At 36.0% G+C, this 23,558-nt stretch overlaps 1 protein-coding gene across 1 annotated transcript; it reads left to right on the forward strand.

The window, feature by feature from the left end:
• The first annotated feature begins 987 nt into the window (after positions 1–987).
• On the forward strand, positions 988–16,535 carry LOC121415454 (calcium-activated chloride channel regulator 1-like). The gene is made up of 12 exons (XM_041608658.1): positions 988–1,213; positions 2,476–2,755; positions 3,367–3,647; positions 4,074–4,301; positions 4,610–4,846; positions 6,972–7,265; positions 10,556–10,786; positions 11,198–11,326; positions 11,804–11,954; positions 12,628–12,753; positions 13,551–13,769; positions 15,137–16,535. Exons 1-12 carry the CDS (start codon positions 1,013–1,015, stop codon positions 16,423–16,425), a joined length of 3,666 nt encoding a protein of 1,221 aa, XP_041464592.1. The 5' UTR covers positions 988–1,012; the 3' UTR covers positions 16,426–16,535.
• The last annotated feature ends 7,023 nt before the right edge of the window (positions 16,536–23,558 follow it).

Here is a 23,558-nt window from a genome sequence, read left to right on the forward strand (position 1 = left end):
GATAAAGAATAAGGAAAACCCCGAATGAGAATGTAAATAAAGTGGAAGATGATAACTTGAATCGTAGTACGAGTTTGCAAAACAAAGAATTTCAGTTAAAAAAAGTAATAATAATAGTTCAGGTAGTTATAGTTCCGAAGACACGTATTATACCCTGAATGATGTCCCTTTTATAAGAATTCAATCATGTTAATGGGACAAGATGACAACTCCTGATATACTGGTGGTTGGTTGAATGAGATGTCTGCCCAATATTTTCAAAGCGTAACATATTAAATGTGTCAGATATCTATAGGGATAAAACATTCGTTTGTTGATTGGTTTCTTTAAAGATAAATGTGATGATTGTGATTCACGAAAGACAGGATAACGGAGAGATTTGAACCTCTTCTTATTTTTTAGCCTTTCAAAATTGGCAATCCTGTTAATTTTCAATCTTAAGGAATTAATGTCATTGATAAATTGATCGAGTCCATTTACAATTGGTGTGGTTATTGATGCGGCTGCGGTAAAAATAATGGTGGAGGATTCATTTCCATAGCTTTATTCCAGAAAGTGAAACACACTCACACGTGAAATATTTCTAGAAAGGGCTTTCTTTATCCCACGTATTATGTATCATGCTATGTTGAAATTGTTTCATTAGTAAAAAAAAAAGCGTCTTTTTCATTTTGTTTTACTCCTAGTTTGCGGGGTTAAATAGTGCCACTATGCTTTTGGAAAAACGAGGAGTTCCAACACGTTTATCATGTTTATCTAGAGTGAGTGATATGAAATAATTAATATAGACATTGCTTTCTTGATTTATCAACAATTTCCCCTTTTGAGTAATTGCAATATTATATCGCTCTCTTATTGCACTTTGCTCCAGATATTTGGATACCTTAAAATGTAACAAACATTAATTGGATTAATGATTATCTTAAAATCAGATATCAATTAGTAGATATCATTTGGAACAATTCGGTAGTTATACAGTTTAAGCACATTGACGAAAGACGCATACTTTCCGATGTTTACTACACTTTTTAAAAACACGATGATTTCTTGTAGGGCTTTGTTTTTTCTTTCAAGTATTTTGGTCATCCTTAATTCAAGAGTAGTCAGTCAGGATGTTAATCAAATTATCCTTGAAGATGGACAGTTTAAGAATATACTTGTAGCGATCCACGAAGGAGTTGAAGAAGACCCTACCATTATCGATAATATCAAGGTTTGTATAATGCATCCAGTTCCAGCGTTGGCGGTAGATGTTTGAGCTGCTTTAATTCCATTGCTGAAATGTATGTAACTATATATCTCTTTCCTATACCAGCTACTTTTTCAAATATATGTTCTTTTGGTTGAAAACTTTGTTATGATTACTAGTAAGCTTTTCGACTGATTTTATATCATTTTATTCTACTATATGGTTCAGTCAAGTTGGTCCTTATTTTTAAATCTGTAAAAATGAAATATTGTATGATTCAAACAATTAAAAAAAACAAAGGAAATATTGAGTGAGGGACATCATCGACTGTCTCATTTGCATGTCACTGAGTTGTGCATATAATTGTTTCGTGAAAAATAAGCAAAACTTTAAAATGTCATAACTTTCTTATTTTGCATCCAATTTTGATTAATTTTCAGCGTTATGCTAATTTGATTTTTCTGTATTTATTCAAATAAACATTTATCTTGGGTGGACTTGACCTTTAAAAAATCACAATGACACACCTCAGTTTGTCACAAATTATTTGTGTCATGTCATATAAAAATGTGTCATCGGACACATAAGACAAACAAAATATTTAATTGACTCGCATTTTTTTGGTAATTTGACTCGCATTAATCATTAGGAGGGTTACTTGGGGCCAACTTATAACTCACACGTGTCACTTGACCTGAAATATTCTTCTAATAGTTGTTGATATCAACACTAACTTTATTTAAATGGTAAGATTGTTTATTTTCGCATGTGAAATCAAATCAGATGTAATGAGAAGATTTCACCATAGCATCACTTGTGTGTAATATGCGAAGTGAATCTGATATATTTCAGAATTACGATTTTTTTCTTCTTTTGTTAAAAACAATTCCTAAAATTTGGTAAAGACGGGATAGACATGTAAATAGCTTTCTGAAAGGAAAAAAAACTAAGTCTATAGGCCCACAATAACCGATAGAAGTCATTTTTTCTTACCATAGTTAATTAATGATTTTATTTATTCAATATTTCTGTAAACTATAGGCTTGCTTATATATTCACTCTGAAATTGGTCTAAAGATATCAATTACCTGGAATTATATCGGTGTATGTTAAACACGCCTATGATGATCAAACCTTGATATTTGCATGATGATTAATTTTTTTGTAAATGGAAAAATAAAGAATTCGAATTAATGTAAAAAAATAAAAACGTTAAGTAAATAAGCATTACAAACACAAAAAGTGAGAAAACTTCTATCGTATCTGTATACTTTTTTTGGTTACAGAATATGTTTAAAAGTGGCTCGCCTGTTCTCTTCAATGCAACCCAGTTCAGAGCTTTTTGGAAGGAAATACTCATCCTAGTCCCACGGTCTTGGACCAGAGAACAGTTCTACGAGATAGCCCAGTCCCAGTCTTACAATAGGGCCAATGTTCGGATCCACTTTGGTGACGAGTCTACTGATCCCAAGGTTGTGAACCACTTGAGTTGCGGAAAGGAAGGGCATAATCTGGCATTGACAACGGGATATGTACAGAGTACCAGCAAACATGGCACATGCCACAGTAAGTCTTGAATGCGAGGGAATGGAGCGCGAGAGTGGTCGAAAATTAGATGGTTCGTCGAACCACATCTTTATATACCTGCCTATTAATTAAGAATAACCCATATAAATGTGTTTCACATTCTCTTGGAGAGTTCTTGTTTAAGAACAGAGGAATTTTCAAACCGGGTTTATTTTAATTTTATCAAGAGACCGATACGAGAGAGTGGGATTTTTTAAAGGCTTACTGGATCACATAGATTGCTGCATATACTGTAGCATATGCTGCATATACTGTAGAGCGCTTAGAGACTTCTGACAATTAAGCGCTAGATAAGCAAGTATAATTATAATTATAGATTTTTCTTTTAGGAATACCGAAATTCTATGACAATGATTATGAAAGCTCCTTAGAAAATAACCTCCTGTGTCTCTTGTGTCAATTTGATCATGTATAAGTTATAAGCTGCAATAACAAACAAAAATATGTATATCTATTTATGCCTATTTAAAATTATCTGTTGCATGTAAAATAGCAGTTTATCCTCTTAAAAAGTGCACACAATTTCTTCCTGCTTACTCGTATCAGGCTCCCGACGTGCCACGGTGTCGTTTATTATCTTTCCTCCTCAGAAATGGATATAGTCCGTAATTGGGCCAGACTGAGATGGAGTTTGATGCCTGAGCACTATACTGGTGATGATTCGTCTGAGCCAACTTACTTTTATAATGGTACATGCGAAGGGACAAGATGCTCTCGAGAGATCTCTGGTAAATTCGTTGACCGACATACACAGCATCCATGTCAGAAGGATCCTGACGGCACATGCCACAAGGACTGCATCTTTCAGGATGCCAGTTGTACAGATGGTTCATGTTCATCGCTACTTTTTGGTTCACATTGTAAAGAAACGGTAAGGAAGTTGTCGTATTATGTTCTTTGGGGGAAAAGAAAGAAAAAATATCATTAAAAATATCATTATATCATGTATATTGTGTGAAAGAAAGGAAAAAAAGAACAAACCAACAAAAAGTATGATAAAAATATTTTACGAAGCGTCCTGAAATATTTACTTAAATATACATCATTCATATTGCATTTGATTTGAATATAGGCCTACTAATGTCCCCAACGAAGACGTGAGTTTTACTCCAAAAAAATTCGGATAATACTTGGAAATAAACTTTTGTTGGAACTGAATGCATTACCTCGCAAAGATGTACTATTTGTCTATTTTCTATCTCTCTCTTTAAAAATCTACCCAGTGTAAAATACATATGTTATATACTGATAAATTATTCTCTCTTTTTTCATTCCCTCTATTCTTTTTCTCTGACAGATAATAAAATTCTGCAACAAAAAGGATCACAACCTTAAAGCCCCCAACCTTCAGAACAAAAAATGTGGAAAAAGTGCATGGGAGGTGTTGTACGACAGTGAAGATTTTAAATACGAGAAAAATCCGCCCATGCCCCCCGGCACCAATACTGAACCATCCTTCAGGATTCTCCAGCCTCCTAGCACGAGACGAGTTGTACTGGTTTTTGATATAAGTGGAAGCATGAATGTAAGTATGGTATCAAAATTTCATCAACAAAATATAATGTTCATGATTTAGGCAATCCCAAAGGTTATTTTGCTTTTTACTGCGAGAAAAGTCAATTGAATAGTAAAACGGCTTTCTTTTAAATGTCATAAAGTGACAGAAATAATACACCCACTATAATCATACTGGGTTCACCATTCTTTACGTGTATGAGCTTCTTGTAAAGTAGGATTGAAATAATAATTTCGTAAAATTGTTGATTTCCTTTGCAGTCAGTGTTCTTGCTGAAAATAGAATGAGCATTGTTACATGTATTTTGTCCACTTCAGTCTGAAAACCGTTTCAACAAGCTGATACAGGCAGCAACGATCTTCATCATGGACCTTGTACCAGCTGGAAGTGAAGTAGGCCTGGTTTCGTTTCATTCTTACGTTGAATCACATGCAAATCTTCGGGAGATAAGAGACGATGATGGTTCAAGAGAAGACCTGGTGACACTTCTTCCTTCTTCTACTGGCGGGTCCACCTGCATTGGTTGTGGGATAATTAAAGCCATTGACATGCTCGTAAGTAAGCCATACGTTTTCAGTCTCAATATCATGATTGAAACATTCATTCAGATTTATTGATTCAAAATAATATCTTCCTTTAAAAAATATATTTATATCAACATGAATTATCCAGAATCATTTGTCATAGAACAATATATATACATATTTATTCACAGAAGAAGGCGCTTTTCCCCCAAAACATAGCTTGTGGCGGGATACACAAGCGACATGCTGTTACAGCGCCCAACATACATTCTTGTCAGATCATTTTGGCTGAGCATATAGGTGTATCGATTGCTGAAATATATTAAATTGGAAGTTAATCCTAACGAAAAGCTGACTTTTTAAATTTATAGTAGACAATAATATTACAAGATATTGGTGAAGGTTTGTGGAAAATCGATTAAAGAATAAGAAAGAAATTAGAATTTTGAGTTTTTGATGTCAGGGTAAACTCTCCATACATAATACACTGGGCAAAGTCAGAGATGGAACTATTGTATTTTTTTTCCTGTATATATTGTTTTAATACTACTAGTACCACATACAACTACTGCCATAGGAATACTACCACCTAATAATGATAACGATATGCAACTTATATAGAACTCAATAATACCACCCAGCTATTAAATTAATTCAACTATTGCTGCCTTGGAGCATAGAGCTATTGCAGATAGCTCCATGCTTGAAGCGTCTATTTCAATCTTCTGCCACGATGTTCATGATGATATAAAGTCGTAAGGAACATGTGATAGCAACAGTATTTGGACATGTTGGTCTTTGAAAAGGACATTATTTTCCGATTAATATTTGAAAAGAGAAGTTAATACGTATGTGACATTCATTTCGTTTATTTACCTTAATTTTCCAACATTTACCTTTTTTGTACATTTTTATATTCAGATTAAAGCAAGAAAACTTATTTCTAATTCTATGTACAAACATTATAATCAAGGTTATTAACCTTAAATAGACTGGGTTATTTCGACGCCTAAGAAGACGGGGGGGGGGCTGATTCACCCCCCCCCCTTATGATCTCGGCCGTCGATCGCGCGATCGCGACGAAAATTGGCACGCGCGTTACCCATGGCATACCCCATGGGATACAAAACTATAATATCAAGTTCTGCGAAAAATCTTATTGCTCATTAATTATGCTAATTTATGCGTAAAATCATAAGATTGCTCTAATTAATAAAATAATGCCCCTAAAATGCTAATTTTTGTTTCACATACTCAAGATAGGCATCTGATCAAATTTATTTTTCAAGAATTTCAACATCACATTTATTTTCTTATGTATTCTATTGTTTTCTAAATTTCTTATGTATTTCTTTGTTTTTCGACTTTTTTATTGTTTTTGCAATGGAAATTGTCAGGGACTTTATTTTGGCCATAAGAAAGATGAAGTTCATTGATTTTAAGCAGGAAAAGGAAAAATAATGATACATTTATGAATTTTGGCTAAAAACACCATTTGCATTGGATTTGTACACAAATTCACGTTTTTGAGTAATTTTGGGTCTGCATGCACTTACGAAATGTTGAATATTTTCGAAACCGCGTACCCGGGGGTCATAATTTTGGTCTCAAAAGTTGCGCGAGACTTGAAAGTAAAAAGTCAGCGAGTGATGCGGTCAAAAGAATTTGCGCGGCGGATTTATTGCGAAAAATGTTGAGGGGGATTCAGCCCCCCCCCCCTACATCTTAGGGCAAATACCCCTTTCATAAACCCAATTATGCGGACAATATCCGCATAATTTGGTCGTAAAATCGGAGCGGGACCAGAGTTATCCGCATTATTTCGATGCTGCAATTATCCGCATAATAGCGGCATCGAGACCAGATTTTGACTTTATGAATGCATTTCCAAAGCAAGGCGGATAGTTGCCATGGTCACAAGGTCACCCTTTTCCAACACAACGCCATCGAAGGGGGTGTGTGCAGTTGCCATGAGAATTATCCGCCTTTTTCAGGTCAGGCGCTCGTAAAAAAATGCGGATTATTTTCGGAGTTTGTGAATGCAATTTTTATTGAATTATCCGCAAGGCAGTTAATTGGAGGATGGGTTTGTGAAAGGGGTATTAAATTGAAGCCACGATCGGAAACTAGTAATCGTATTCTTTCAACAATTTAGAACATCGGAGGAGGCTCATTTGGCAACTATATTTTCTTACTGAGTGACGGGGAAGAGAACGTTCGTCCATTCATTGATGATATCCTCCAAGATATCAAAGCGGCTGGTGTAGTGATTGATACCCTCGCCATTACTCAGCAAGCTGATGATCAGATGGAACATTTAGCTCTTAACATTACTGGTGGACAGTCATTCTTCTGTCATGATCTCAGAAGCAGCGCATGTGTGAACGAGGCCCTACTGTGGACGATCGTTAGAAGACCTCATCTAAACATCGCCCAAACGCCAAACCTGGTAGGTGAAACCAATAAATTGTGATAATAGATTGAATTATATTTTCTCTATTTTTAAAATTGGTGAGCATTATCACAGAAGATCTGATATCGAAATGATACCTCACAAAGCACTTTAGTTTAATTTACCAAGAACCAGAACATACAGTGTAGCTTCAGAAGCTTCAATTACGCCGCAGCTCTAATTGCTGATGCACTGTTAAACAACTCTCTCAGATGCTCCTATTTTGAATTCACTGGCTTCCCATCAAGGTTGCGATAACCTTTAAGAATTTGTTCCTCGGTTTTCGATGCATTCATAAATTAGCACACCAATGCAATCCCCTTGTTATCAATTATAACCTATCAGAAATGTATCGACGCTCGTCAATAACTGGTTCCCTTGTAATTACAAAAGTTTCGAAAGCTTGAGGAAAGATCCTTACCTCGTGCATGCCCCATTTCGTGGAATAGCATGCACAATACACGTATGTACTTAGATATGAAAAAAATGTTAGGTATTTTCATTATTGATTCCTGGGCACTCTACAGTGCGTATCAAAAAAAAGTTTACACTTAGAAAAAATCATGTAAAATTATACATTTGTAATATCCTGAATATTTGTCTACATTTTAAGATTGGTATACAGATCCATTTAAGCAAATGACGATATAACTGTCGAAAAATATTTCCGCTTGAGTGAGCACCACTGACTTTTGAAAAGTTAGTGAAAAAATGTTTTGCGCAGAACTTTGAAATAGTTATGCGAATAAAAGTAGACCTTAATCATGAGGAACTCGTGGAATTTAGCTAGTAAAATGATTTGAAGATATCTTTTAACCTTTTTTAACTTGTTTCCTTGCCCCAAACACTCCGAAGAGTGCATGGCGCTCAACCCCACTCCCCCACACACTGAGGCCATCGTGACGACATTTGCTTTACACTTAGCTGCTGTAATTTACATGAAATGGCTTACATGTAGGCTTGATTTTCATTTTGTTAATCATTGTCAAGCTTGGGGAAAGTGTGGAGAAACAAGTATTAATTGAAAAATATAGTGTAAACGCACTTTAAATGATAAAAATGTAATAAAAAAATGCTGGAGATGTCTGATATAAACTTTTGCTCAGATTCAGTTATGTCCTCAGATCCAGCTGGCACAAAAATAGGTAAAGGTTGTGCTCACTAAGTGTTGAAATTTTAATGTGGGTGGCAAAATTGTTACAAAATGCTTGAATGCATCCGTTTTATTTCAATTGACTAAAAAAGCAAGGGAAATGTATAAGAAATGTTTCGCAGGATAAGTTTGATATCGCCCTTTCCCCTTGACACAGCGTGAAAACGAGCATTTCTGCGAGCTTTACAAATATGGACAGAGCTCACATTAAGCCCCTTTCACAATTGACGTACGACCCGCGTACGACCTGTTTACGACCGCCTGCAACAGTTTTTTCTTGTCGTTGCACGATCGATCTCGTGGTGTCTTGCGAGCACTCGCAGTCGTTGTAGACGATCGCCTAATCCTAAGTGGTCGGAGGTGGTCGTGACTGGTCGCATCTGAACTTTGAACATGTTCAAAATCCAAACGCGATTAAATACGACTGATTCACTCGCATCAGGTCGTATCATCGGTCGGGCGATCATCGTGTGAGCGTTGTTCAACGTTGTACGACATGGTGCAAGAGGTGGCACAACTAAGTATAGTCGCATTTAGTCGACTGGAGGTCGTACATCACTTGCACATGTCCTAGAGACCTACAGAGACCAGTCTTGCGACTGGATGCGATTATATAAGACTGTTGCAAGACCGATCGAAATTACGGCTTACAACATTCCACTACCGTTGCATTCGCATGTATGCGACCGTTCAGCCCCTTTCACAATTGACGTCCGACCAGTTTACGACCGCCTGCAACAGCTTTTTTCCTGTTGTTGTACGATCGATCTCGTGTTGTCTTGCGAGTACTCGCAGTCGTTGTAGACGGTCGCACGAACTCGAGGTGGTCGTTACTGGTCACAATTGAACTTTGAACATGTTCAAAATCCGAACGCGATCAAATACGATCGATTCACTCGCATCAGGCCGTACCCGGGGTCGTACCATCGGTCGGGCGATCATCGTGCGAGTGTTGTTCAACGTTGTACGACTTGGTGCGAGAGGTAGCACGACTAAGTAGTCGGATTTACTCGACTGGAGGTCGCACAACACTTGCACATGTGCTAGCGACCTACATGTACAGAGACCTGTCTTGCGACTGGGTGCGATAATTATATGGGCCATAAGACTGTTGCAAGACCGATCGCAACGGCTTACAACATTGCACTACCGTTTCATTTGCATTTATGCGACCGTTCCACTCGCAATCCCTCGTGCAACACACGCATGTGATCGCACGAGCACAATAAGAGCACATGCGACTTACTCGTGCAACGGGGTTTACTAGTTGTTTTTGTTGTACGACAGCTGTTGCAACTGTGAAAGCCTCTGTGCGATCTTATGAGATGACTAGCGATTGATGCCTGTTGCAGCCTGTCGCACGACCAAAAGGTCGCAAATGGTCGTACGTCAATTGTGAAAGGGGCTTAAGTGTAACATTCTGTCAAAACCATTACTTTCAGTGGATAGATGAGACCCAAACCCAAGATTATATGTGAAAAAAATACCCCCATGTTGTATATTTTTTTTAATTCCCAGGGCGTTTCCAAAGTGTAAACTTTTTTTTGATACGCACTAGCTGTAACGAGCGTATTTGGATATTCATTTAGTCACAAAGGCCCATATTCTGAAGTCGGGTTTAACTTAAACTCAGGTTTAAAGTTGTGGTCTAAGTATGGACAGCCAATTGTTACATAATCAGTAACAGTAGAGATATTATACTTCAGCTCATTCGGCTCTCAAATCATTCATAATTGTGTAGGAAGTATAGATAGATGATTGTCTTCACCATCAATGAATCAGGAAAGAGCACAGTAAACATAAGAAACATACAACTTAATACAAATTATGCTACTTATGGCTTTCCATACTTAAACCACAACTTTAAACCTGAGTTTAAGTTAAACCCGACTTCAGAATACGGGCCATTGTGATTGCTATCATAATGATTATTTTCATATGTATTATTTTTTTCTGATGTATTTACTTGTAATTTCTGCTCTGGTATAGTAGAGAAATTGTGCTATAGATATTATATAAATGCTTTGATCTTTTGGATACCATTTTGTACACTTACGTTCATATATCAAGAGCTTGAAGATATTTTTAAATGACATGAATGACATTGTATAATAATTATGAAATACTAAATTAGGTCAAGATTGGAGATGTCGAGGTACCAAGCCAACACAATTCTCCAATAACGACAGTGTTTATCGATGCAGAGGAAGGCAACGACACTATGGTGGCTGTAACATGGCTTGATTTTTTGGATATGAAAGTTATACTTGAAGGACCAAACGGCGAACTTATCGACCGCTTACATTCTTCGTACACCGTTGATCATACTGCAGGAATAATCACAATCCGAATACCTTTAGCCTCGGTAAGATCAGAACCTGCAAAATTAATTTAATAGTCGAAAAATTACGTTAGAATTAAACAAATAATTTTGAAAATAAGAAACAGGCCGATTTCTGAAGTTGATTGGCAAGGCGTAGTAGAGTAGCCAGCTGGGGTACATCAAAGAACACTAATCGGCCTATTCACCTTTTCATCGCCTTTTTGAGATTGATGAAATTCCGCCTGACATTTAGTCAATAGACTTTCTCTCGATAAGCTTTAGATTGAGTTCACAAAACTCATTTCAATATCATACAGATACCTGCTTAGGCGTAGGTCTGATCGAAGAATCATCTTCACTTTTTGAAGTTTAGATTGCTTTAAGAATGTTGTCGTCTTTGGTATATCCAAAAGTGCTTATGGATTTCTTGAATGTTATGCTTTTGATTTGTAGCCTGGTAACTGGAATATACAAATGATCCATCAACAAGTGCACAATGAAATTGTCGGATTGACTGTAACCACGAAACCAAGACAGAAAGACGCAGAGAGAGTGGACGCTCATGTCGTCTTAAGCACAAGGGTTTGTAAACCAATTATAACCTGATTAATTCATAACTGCCATTCAGTTTTGACGTATGATAGGAAAAAACTGATATGAAAACAAACGTTTAAGGAAAGCCTGTTGGAAATGAAATCGATTTTTTTACCTTGGAGAACCAACTTGATAATGTCCAAACGAAAAAAGATACTCAAAGAGAGACTTATGAAGCTGCCTTCACTTAAATTGTAGAATGATTTCAGGGGTTCTTATATATCTTCATCTAGCAATAACCACAGTCCGTTTTCTTTTTAATTTGTCACAATTCTGTTAGAATGGTACTCGGTCTTATAATTCTACTTCCATACCCACCATTTTATTACAAAAAATTGTGAGTGCAATGAAACTTTTGATTGTCCTATCAAACATTTGTTACTTTTTGTTTCTTAATTGATTGCCACTGTTTTTAACACGTTCTTTACTGGCGTTTCTTATTTTTTTTCATCTTGATGTGTATAGAGTATAAATTTCATGAAGGATCCTAAGCTTGGAATATATGCAATCGTTCGAAAGGGACACAGTGTCGTTAAGGGAGCCGATGTTGAAGCTGTCGTTGAAAATTCGATTGGTTCTATCACGACAACGATCGCCCTAAAGGATCACGGAACAGGTAAATGAAAATTCTTGTAATTAATGAATCAGATAAATTATTAGACAGGAAATAAATGGATACTAGAATTCTTACAAACAAAAAATAATCAACAAAAAATAATTGAAATAACAGTAGGACAAAAAGTAAAAAAAATCCTGATTTCCATTTTCGAAATTTTGTACTCCGAAAATAAATTACTGCCCCTAATTGTGATTGATATTAAAAATACTGTCGATAGTAGAACCATCAATTGTCGGCATGTGCAAGGGAACATTGGCAGCGATCCCGGGATACTGGGGTAGGGGGGGGAATCAAAGTAATGAACATAGTGACTGAAAAAAAATTAATTAACAAACACAATATAATAGTTCACTTAGTTAACGAAACCTTCGAGAACCCCCCCCCCCCCGATTGTCGCGAAAGGATGCGTTGCGTTAACGCAACACTCCGTTTTCAACAGGGGGGGGGGGGGGAGATTGTACAAATATTTTACTTTGGTAAATTTAGCGTTTCTGCTATTGTGCTGTTGTTCTGTCTGTATATACCAATAACATATGTTTATTTTATAATAACAAAATAATCAACCAAACACAATATTGTGGTCCCGACCGTCCCGTTCGTGTCAATTTCAATCAGAATGTATCTATTATTTTAAACATGATTATTAAATTTTGTCACATATAATTTCCAGGATCGGATTTCATGGAGGATGACGGAGTGTATTCAGGAATCTTCCTAGACTTTGACGATAATGGCAGATACAGCGTTACTGTAAATGTTCTTGGTACAAGCACAACAGTGCCTTACTCGACCAGAAGTAAGAAAAAAGGTTGAATTGAAAAGTCCGACTTTTCATGATACCTGATCAGTGCCCATCGAAGCCCAGTCAAATTTTGAAGAATATTCCACAGGAGATTTTTAGCCATTTTATTTCATATGCATCCAGAAATTGTAAGCACTGTCACTGCAAAATATTCGTAGTAAGATAAGTTTTATATAAAAAAGGGGTTTAGTTTGAAGCTTTCGGTATTCTAAAAACATAAAAGGCGAAAAGTTTTGAAAAGGGTATAGAAAACAGCATCTGCAACCCTTATTTAAAACACTGCCCCTCCCTGGCCCTTTCAAAGGGCAATTTACCCTTTTTTGCACCCTTTCATGCATATTTAGAGTGTGTTGACGATAATTTATAAAGGCAACCGCACACTTTACGACTGGTCCACGATCCGAAATTGGAAAAAAAACTCGTATTTTGCTCTTTTTCTGAAAATGTGAATGAAAAGACCCTTTTTATTTGGGGGTTCAAATTAGCTGTAAGAATACTTATGTAACATTTATGGATGATTGCACGCATGTATTATGGAGTAAAAGTCAAATTCGATTCAATTTGTAGCCAATCGTAAGATTGCTTCCACTTCATTACGACCACATATTCGCCTTTTTAAAAATTCTGATGGTAGCATGGTAAGGATGATAGCACAGACACATATTTTAACATATTAATTGCACGATAATTTAGAACTTTACACAGTTTAAGATGTCACATGACTTAATATTATCTCTTGTAAATTCTACATTTTCGTTCGTTTTCACCATCATTTCATTTGAACCTCACAGAACGACGGGCCGTTACTCCAACCCCACGATCTGATTCCTATCCATTCATGCGATCAGCATCAGGTGGGGTCTTCGTTGTGGATAACTTCACCCCAAATGCTCCGGATATCTTATCTCCATCTCGTATCCAGGATCTTGCATATTCTTCATTCTCCTATGAGAATGCATCGGTCGTTCTCACTTGGACGGCTGTGGGAGATGATCTGGACCAAGGAACAGGTAGGGAACTGGTGCCACAGTCACACCAATGAAACCGGCTCCAGGCCGATCAAACTTACTCTTTTACTTCAAATGGCATACCATCGGTCGATTTGGATTCGATTTCTTTGGTATGTGTGTACCATTAGGGTCGGCGAGCGGAGAGGGTCATCACCGCGGACAACAGAAAATTACCAAGCTGTTTATTGAAATAAGCGTCCCAGATACATGATAATGCATATAACCCGTTTGATGGAACCAGGTTCATCCAGTGTTCGACGGTTAACAAGTAAAATAAAAAGTAGTATTTATTGAAAAAGGAACAGAGAATTGATACAGGATATTTCTAAATTCATGTAAGGGCTTGGTTACAAATTCCATTAAAAAACCCTAACATGCCTAAGAACGCCGTACGAACGATTTAAAGACGATTCTGGAAGATATTTTACGAAAGACATACGAAACAAGCGTTCCGCGCAGATCATTCGTTGACCGTTCGTAAGTTCGTAGCTTGGTCGATGGTCTTTTCTAAGATTTTTTTAAAAGTTTGTTCGAAACCCCTTCTTCGTAAAGGCCATGGACGTCGCAAGAACATCATAAGAAGTACGCAAGATTTGTAGGGTCGAGAAAGAATTCTTGAAGCCCTTTATTCTTACCAACGAAAAATCGCCTCAATATCTTCATTGAGAGCTCTTGCGATGTTTGTAAGAACGCCTTACGATTGGAAATTCGTACGGCACTCTTTTTTTTTGTCGTTTGTAAGACGTAGGCACACAATTCAGGCAAAATAGTAAACTCTTCTTACAAATGACTACTTCTTGCACGTACGACCATCTAGATATCGTAAGAGGGCCGTACGGTTGACGAATGAATAACTCAAATGATTCCTCCGAAAAAACCAATAAGATTTCAAGGGACATTATGAAACCCAAAATAATTTTGTTTCTCAAGGTCTTATGTCGTTCTTAAGACGGCCGTAATAATCTCTGCCCTAAATACGAATCTCTACGAAAGCCACAATTCGTACGAACAGTAAGACTTGACGTACGAACCATCGTTCGTAAAAATCTTTGACAAAACCATCGACCAAGCTGCGAACGCTGATTTTGTACGTCCTTCTTGAGAAGTTCATACGGAATGGGTTGAGTGTCTAAACATCGTACGGCCTTCGTAGCAGTTCTTAATGGTATTTATTTCGCTAATCGATTAAATTGACAGCGTGATCAAAATAGTTACAGCGATTTTTACCTAATTTGTATGGGCAATATTAGCCAGATGTATCCACAGCCAAACATTCATGTATACTGCAGATCAGATTTGTTTGAGGGATTTGTTGGGTTTGTTAAATTTATGACATGGACTTATGAGAATTTCACTTTTATTTCCAGCATCTGAGTATGAGCTGAGGTACTCCAACGACATCGATTTTCTGAAGTCAAACTTTACTGAAAGTCCACTGGTTGTCGAACAACAGATCCTTGATGGAAACCTGTCTTGGATATCTCCCGCTGGTCACTCAGAGATATTGACAATCCTCCTTCCTGTCCTAACAGGCAATCACAATTATTACTTTTCTATCCGAGCATTGGATGAAGCAGGCAATAAAGGAGCAATATCCAACATTGTTTCCGTGCCGATCATAGAACCACTTCTTGTTAACCCATCAGTCCCTGTTACGAATTATACTGACAGTATCACTGTCACAGAATCGTCCACAGAGAGGACTCCTTCTCAAATGTTTTCTGATATCTCAACTGATGAGCTATCAACGTCCTTACCTGGGAACACTGATTACACAAGCGAGGGTCTTCGGACAACCGATGCAATGACTGGGCCAGCGACAAGCCCGGTTACCAGGGACAAGTCCTTAGTCACGACTGATAACACAACCTCCATTCCTGTTTCTACATATCCTGCAAATGCAGGTACATACTCTTCCGTTTCAGGTACAGTTCCAGTTGAAACTCAGGAACCAAAGACATCAGTTGAACGGAGTACCTTATCCTGGACTACAAACTCTAGGATCACAACCGACAATGATTCCTTAAACACGACACAAAAGACCACTTCCACACCTAATTCTACAGATCTTTCTACCAGAAGTGCACACTCGTCCGTTTCGGGTACAATTCAAGTTGAAACTAGGAAGCCAAAAACATCGCTAGAAAGTGGTACTCAGTCTCATTCCGCGTCAACAATGTCTAAGCAACCCATAACTGCCAGCACTTCTCTTGCAGGTGTATCCTCGACCAATTACCTCTTAAGTACGTCCAATCCTAGTCACACGGAGCCACGAGTGAAAACAGATAGCACCCTATCTTCAACAGAAGGACGTGAAGGGTCGTACCCAACAGATCCAGTTGTTAGAGAAACACCGTACCCGACAGTAGTTGATACAGAAAGCACGTCAACGAAAGGAAACGAAGTATCAGACACAACCGAACGTCAGGAAACTAAAGAACCGGCAGACCTTGGCCCCGCCCTCGCCATTAGCATGACCATTATCCTGGTGGCTTTTGGTGGTATCCTTGGTGCAGCATTTGGGGTTGCCTATCACAAGAAGACACAAGCCAGGATAAGACCCAGAGATGATGCCGCAGAAAGCTACCAATCTGAAAATAACAACTCTCTTGAATACCTGAATAATGATAATTCGTCCGAACATTCCCAAGCATAAAATGTTTGTAATTGCATTCATTTACCTCTTCATATTTCGAAAAATAATGGTATTTCTAAAAGAAGAAGGAGGAGAAGAAGAAGCAACATCAGCAGCAGAAGAAGAACGAACGAACGAGAAGGAAAAAAGGAAAAGAAGAACGAACGAACAATAAGAAAAAAATATATAAAAAAGAAGAAAAAGTCAAGGAAAGGTAGCATTAAGTAAGAAACACAACAGGAGGGGAGTAAGAATAAGGGTGACAAAGAAGTGGAGTTTACAGCATGGACCATGATTACAGCAATAAAGTTTTTAACTAATATCGTTTTATTTGCTTTAGCCGGATTATTTGCTAATGTACAGATATATATTCGCAAGTAACTTAAAAACAGGAAGAAATTGGAAAATTATAACTAAAGAAATTACAATTTTGAAAACAATGTGTATAACCATATCCACTAGTATATTTCCCGATAGGGAATAAATAATATAGGCCCTATATGGGCTATATTATATTCAAATAATCATTAATAAAGAGAGAAAGGAAAAAGGAAAGACAATGAGAATATAGATTAAGATAGGTAATAAAAGTAATAAATTATATCACCGGCACGCCGTTGTTGCAATTTAATCTGAAGGCCTACTGACCGCACAGAAACGTTGTTAGCGCTAACAAAGACTCTGTTACAACCGGTAATGTGGCAGCGATGCCCAATGTTACAACAATGCGATACTTACACATTGAAATATTTTTTTTTGTATTTCACAATCCTAAAGATGTGACAGGGCTTACTGCTAGCGCGTCGTTCAGCGGTCGGAACTGGACTTTCTTGTTTTGTGCTATTTTACCCAGAAATATTTTTATACACAGACAGTTTTTGCTTGCTTTTCTTTAAAAATGAAAAGGATTATAACTAATGATATTATAATTTTGGATAAATTGTTGAGTATTCAACCAATATATTACCCATCATAAATTGTCTCCAAAGATACGTTTATAAAATTCAAAATTATGAGCATCCTTTCAAATTGTGAAGATACTACCCATTCTCCAATACTCTAACCGACAAAAGCTATTTGATGCAACGCAATGAATAATCAATTGTAACAGCATTAATACAATGTATAGCGCCATCTTAATAGTGAGTAAAAAAGCCAATACTCAGTATTTGTTCCAAGATATCTTGCTGTTACATCGTACACACAGGAGAAAACATGATGTTTTAAAAATGGGTGTCCTTTCAACTAAGATTTGAAAGAAAAATCGTATCTCCTGTTTACAATACCCCAAAAATGGGAAAAAAAAACTTTTTTTTTATTTCACTGAGACAGACAGGTATATCCTACATTTAATTTGTAAAACAACTCAACAACCAGGATAGATAAATGTTTATTTTGAATAAACAATAATGATATCTTTTTTTAGTATATAAACGACATTCTGTCCTTTATTTAATTCGAGGATGTTAGGAAATCCATCTGTGTGAATATTGAATGATTGTTTACAAAGGGGTCGATTACACGCCTTATTATAATCATTGTTGACGTTATTGTTATCATTATTTATTAAAATTATCATAACTGTAATTGATGTCATAAATACCTATGCTCCTATTATTACTCTCATTACTATCATTTTTCTATTGAAGTTGTGATTGTCATTGCTATAAAAAGAAGAAGTATATAAATCTATTATACTATGTAAAAAATGTAAAAAATCTGATACAGGTAAATTCACAATTAGAATGTCATAATCAATAAGTCAGGTCCCTAATCTCACTCCGTCACCTGCTGCCCCATCATACTGATTTTTTTTTTCGGGGAGGGGTTTACAAAACCAATTCTCAAGCATGAACTGAGACTAAAACATCGGAATACAATTTTTTAACCTGTAAACAAGAAGGCTAATAATATGGGAGAGATGACGCTTTGATCATTTGACTTCTTAATGTGCTGGAATGAAATTGAGGTCTTTAGTGAATTTTATCCAAAAATTGTTGAAATGAGAAAAGAATATCTCGACTAAAATTTGATATCTCTCTACTACTTTCAGCAGGATTTATTCTTCATTAGAACTAGGTCTATACTATTCTATCCCTTGAATATAGCTTTCTGATACAATTTAAAGATAAGTAGTGTTCTTAGTCGATATATATATTAAGGAAAATCCATCAATGATTAATACAGTTATTATTTCTTTTATTTGTGACGTCATAAACGAGCAACTGCCTCATATATTACGTAATATAAAAAGAATAAATTTGATTCTTTAATGGCTCGTGATGACTTGTTATTTCATTTTTAGAAACGGGTGTGAAATAATGTGTGTATTGATACACTGGAGGTATAATAAAAACCATTCTAAATTTTTTTTCTGAGAAAATGACGTATCGTTGATTTTTTTCCCCATACCATATGTAGGAAAGCTGCTCGCATCTGACGTCACGAATCGAACAATTACAATTCTAATAACTTTTTTATTCTTTGATGGATTTTCCTCAAACCTTTGCTAATATTAAAAAAGATATGTTATTTTACATTAACCCAAAAAGGACCTGGCTATTTCAGATGTAATGAGGACGTGGTGGGGGGGGCTCCCTTGTGATTCTAGGCCGCCGTTCGCGAGATCGCGCCGAAATTTGGCACGCACATTCTTTACCACATAAACTACAAGCCAGTATTAAAAAAAAATCTTAAAATCATTTTTTTTTATATATCCTGAATAAAATATGTAATGATATTATTTAGATATTTAACGCCCAATTTCAATTCAAATTTTCTTCTTCTCTTTTTTTTCAGATGTAATCTTTGTAATCCAATATAAAGGTTTCCACAAGGAAAAAGTGCGAGCGCCAAATTTTTCCTTATGTATTTTTTTGGGGGGTGTTTTTCATTGTTTTTTCAATGGAAATTATCACAGACCATTTAAAGGACAAGTCCACTCCAACAAAAAGTTTAGTCGAATAAAAAGAGAAACATCCAACAAGCATAACATTGAAAATTTCATCAAAATCGGATGTAAAATAAGAAAGCTATGATATTTTAAAGTTTCACTTAATTTCACAAAACAGTTATATTCACATCCTTGTAAGTATGCAAATGAGGAGACTGATGACATCACTCAATCATTCACTATTTCTTTTGTATTTTATTATGTGAAATATGAAATATACAAATTTTTCCCTATTGTCGTATGAAACAACGATTTTTTTATTTCTCCCTGAACATGTGCAATTTGCATTATTTTATACTATAATGTTTGATCAAGTTGGTCCTTTTTGTCAAATGTGTAAAAAATGACATATTGTATAATTCAAACAATAAAAACAAAAGAAAAAGTGAGTGAGGGACATCATCGACTGTCTCATTTGCATGTCACTGAGTTCTGCATATCACTTTTTGTGAAAAATAAGCGGAAATTAAAAATGTCATAACTTTCTTATTTTACTTTCGATTTTGATGAATTTTTCAGTATAATGCTTCCTTGATTTTTCATTATTTATTCAAATCAACATTTTTCTGGGGTGGACTTTACCTTTAACAACTGAATTAAACCCTAGATTAATTAAGCAGACCAATTAAAAGAGAAAATAACCACACTTTTATAAATTTCATCTCCCTTTGTACACAAAGAATGTTACGAATTTGGCTCAAAAGTTGTGCGAGAAAAAAAAGTAGTCATAAAAATTTGTGGCGCTATCTTTTTGCATTTTGGAAATATCGCGCGAAGCGTTGAGGGAGTGAAGAATACCTATACACATACACATATCTACAAAAAATGCCACCCAAAATAGTTTCCTATGTAATTTATTGATTTTTAGATTCTTATGTATTTTCTTCTTTTTCAGAAACCTTTCTTTTGTATTGTTTTTTCGACGAACTTTGATGGGGACACTTTTGCAATAATAAATAGCATGAAATTAATCAATTTCTTTTGTATTGTTTTTTCGACGAACTTTGATGGGGACACTTTTGCAATAATAAATAGCATGAAATTAATCAATTTAAGCCTGCAAAAGTAGAAATAAACATACATTTGTGACTTTTTGGTTGAAAATACTATATATTTTGTCTTTGTACACGTTTTGAGCAATTTTTGGTCTGACATGCACTTAAAAAATTTTGCGTAATTTCTGAACTCCGTACCCTGGCATCAAATTCGCGGTCTTAATATGCAAGACTTGAAAATGAAAAGTCAGTGAGCAGCGCGGTCAAAAAATTCGCGCGGCGGTATAGTAACGAAATTCGTCTAATTGACCCCCTTTTCTGTTAAAAGGAGTTAATCATTATTTCCATTATGCGATCAAGATGCTTTCGTGCATCAGGACATGGATTCTGTAGGATCTATGATCAGGATAAGCAAACACAGATTAAACTTGATGTCTTTTTTTTTTCTTTGGTTTCTGACCATCTAACCGCCTGAAAAGTGGAAATCCTTAAAGGAAATTTTGAGTGAGAAGTAATATCCTGAATATAAGGATTGACCTCTCCGGGTCTCAGACAGAAGGTTTCCGTCCAGGCTTGCGGGATGTCAACTCAATCCACGGATACGAATATCATAACGACAGCTGAGATCTGCACCACATCCGAAAACTCATCCGAACAAGAACTCCTAGATTCCCTAGATTATCTTATGTGTGAGTGAGATTTAATGAAAAATATGCTCGCTTGATATAGATAACTTGTGAGATAACGATTACCATTATCTCCGAACAGATATTGTTTGGACGATAAAAAGTGGTAATTTTAAGTATATGCTGAGTATTATTCGTACAACTGAATATGGTCACAATGGCAACACTGATTACGCATGATGCATGAGTAAAGAAGTTCTTACGCCTGTATATACCGTTTATCTATAATATAGTTTTGAGAATTTAGAGGAGCAATAACGACATTGCTGAAACAAGTAACGATACAAAATAATTTTCATTTACCTTATAATAAATGCCAACCTTAAAGTGGACGCCACTTCATAAAATAGGCTACGCCCGTACATGGCCATGAGTCGTGTCAAGTTGACCTTTGCCTGATAAACATAGAGCATTGTTTATGTTGGTACCATAATTCTTCTCATCTGGGGGCCTTCCTCCATAATGTCCAGCGTCTCTTAAGGGAAAGAATTTCAAGAAGAAGAATTGAGAAAGAATTTGTGTAGGTCATTTGAAGGTCAAGATAGATAACTAAAAATGTGAAAGAGAACGAGGTGTTCTTGAAGGTTCATCCTCCATCTACTTCCATCGGGGCGAAAATTCTATGATTAAAAAATGAAGCGATAGTCGAACTTAAAAATAAAAATGAATAAAAACAGGATTCCTAGTGATAGAGTTTCATACTTAATACGATATTTAGAGTTTTGCAGTTTTTTTGTCAAATAGAAATTATGATATGGGTAACCGGGACACCCGGGACTATTCGCAGATTATTAAGCCAATCTTTCGCTTTATTAATTCTCAATCATTTCATAAGGAGCCGTTTCCCCTTCTGATAAAAGTAGAAAGCAAAGACTTTACACAGTGCAATCGGAAGCCGAACCATCTTTTGTTTTAAAATAAAAATATGGTTTCAATTGCATTTAACAAGTAACTCAGAAACAAAACAAAATTCGAAATGCAAAAACTTTATTCTATTCTGTCATCCAATATTGATGACTTGATAGATTTGGGTGAATTTATCTTCCTTTAGTGGTTTGAAAAAAAATCAACTGAAAATAAAACAAAAAGATGGAAAGATAGAGGAGCAGCAAACCCTCAACATTATTTGAAATAAGAATATGATAATTGGTTGAAGTCCTCGAGATACTTTAAAAAGAGGAACTGTTTCAAGTTCTCAACTGATTTTCTTCGAGATCGAACCCCAGGGATCAAACTCAGTACAAAGAAAAAAATATCATGGTTGAACATCGCAATAAATTCAATTTGATGACTTTGGAATTGAATGTCATCTGTCCATGAGAAATCGGAGGATTGTGGGAGTAGGTTCAAAACAAAATGGTATCTAAGAAGTGAAGTGTATCTTTGAAAGGAAAAAAACACCCTTGGATGGAAATGAGAATGATCCGAATGATCCCTATGAATTTCCGTGCAACCGCCCATCTTCACATCTCATATTTCCGAATATGCTGTTAAATGGGAGGGGTCGCTGTCTGCACTCTAAGAGGGCATCGACGTATAATTGGTGACTAAAGCTTTTGACTATTTTGCAACAGTGCATAAAATTATAATCTAGGAAACGGATGAGTGAAAATGGAAATTATTTTATAATGTATGATATTAAGAATGGTTCATATTTCAAACCCTCTTGCTGCAGTAAATGTCAGAGCTCGACAATGTTTTTTGATCAATTTAAACTGCTTATATTCATCATTTTGAGGTAAAGTTTGGAAACGCATGGACTTCATAACGTCAAGTGTGTACTCAGCCTGATTATATATACTGAGCTGAAATTTCAAAATTTTGACAATTTTGTTGGGACCAAAATATCAAGCGGTATTTGCCAGAATTGTGGTTTAATCTAAAACATGTAAATTTTTACTAATTTTCCCTCTTTGTGATGGGTTTTTAAGTCCTATTACGAAATTTATTTATCGATCGATTATTTGACGTACTAAAACTATGCTAAAATTAAGTTAAGATTTGATGATCGATGCATGGAAGATATATTATTATTCCAAAAATTTGTAAGGTATCAATCAAATTAATTTGATGAATTTTATTAAACCATATGCATTCTGCTTGAAAAGTGGCATGTATGTTATCTTTTCGTCACCAAAGTAGCGGGAAGGGTTTATCCCTCCATATTCCCGACAGTCAGACCATGACAGTTAAGTACTATAAGGGCACAGTTACTCTTTCATGGTCCAAACTATAATAGGAAAATGCGTCTAAAAAATGGAGCGTAGAGTCCGGAATAAAATCCTATCGAGAGGAGAGACCGAGCGAGAGAGCTTCTGTGGGTTTTGTAAGATGAAGAAATACAAATGAATAATGTGGAGTGTTTATCCAGACAATCCCTTTCTAAAAGCGTATAGGGACCTTTGATGGTGACTATATGATGCTCATTTTCACGGGATACACATCATAAACGCCAGTGTCATGTTCAAATTATGGACAATAAAATTCGGTATATAGGTAAATTGGTTTGATTTTTACCAA

This window comes from Lytechinus variegatus, chromosome 5 (genome assembly GCF_018143015.1).
Source record: "Lytechinus variegatus isolate NC3 chromosome 5, Lvar_3.0, whole genome shotgun sequence".
Taxonomy (NCBI): Eukaryota; Metazoa; Echinodermata; class Echinoidea; order Temnopleuroida; family Toxopneustidae; genus Lytechinus; species Lytechinus variegatus.

Coding starts and splice junctions, on each gene's coding strand:
- LOC121415454 (XM_041608658.1), top strand. CDS start 1,013: ATGTTTACTACACTTTTTAAAAACACGATGATTTCTTGTAGGGCTTTG. Junction 4,847..6,971: donor TTAAAGCCATTGACATGCTC/GTAAGTAAGCCA, acceptor TCAACAATTTAG/AACATCGGAGGAGGCTCATT. Junction 12,754..13,550: donor AGTGCCTTACTCGACCAGAA/GTAAGAAAAAAG, acceptor TGAACCTCACAG/AACGACGGGCCGTTACTCCA.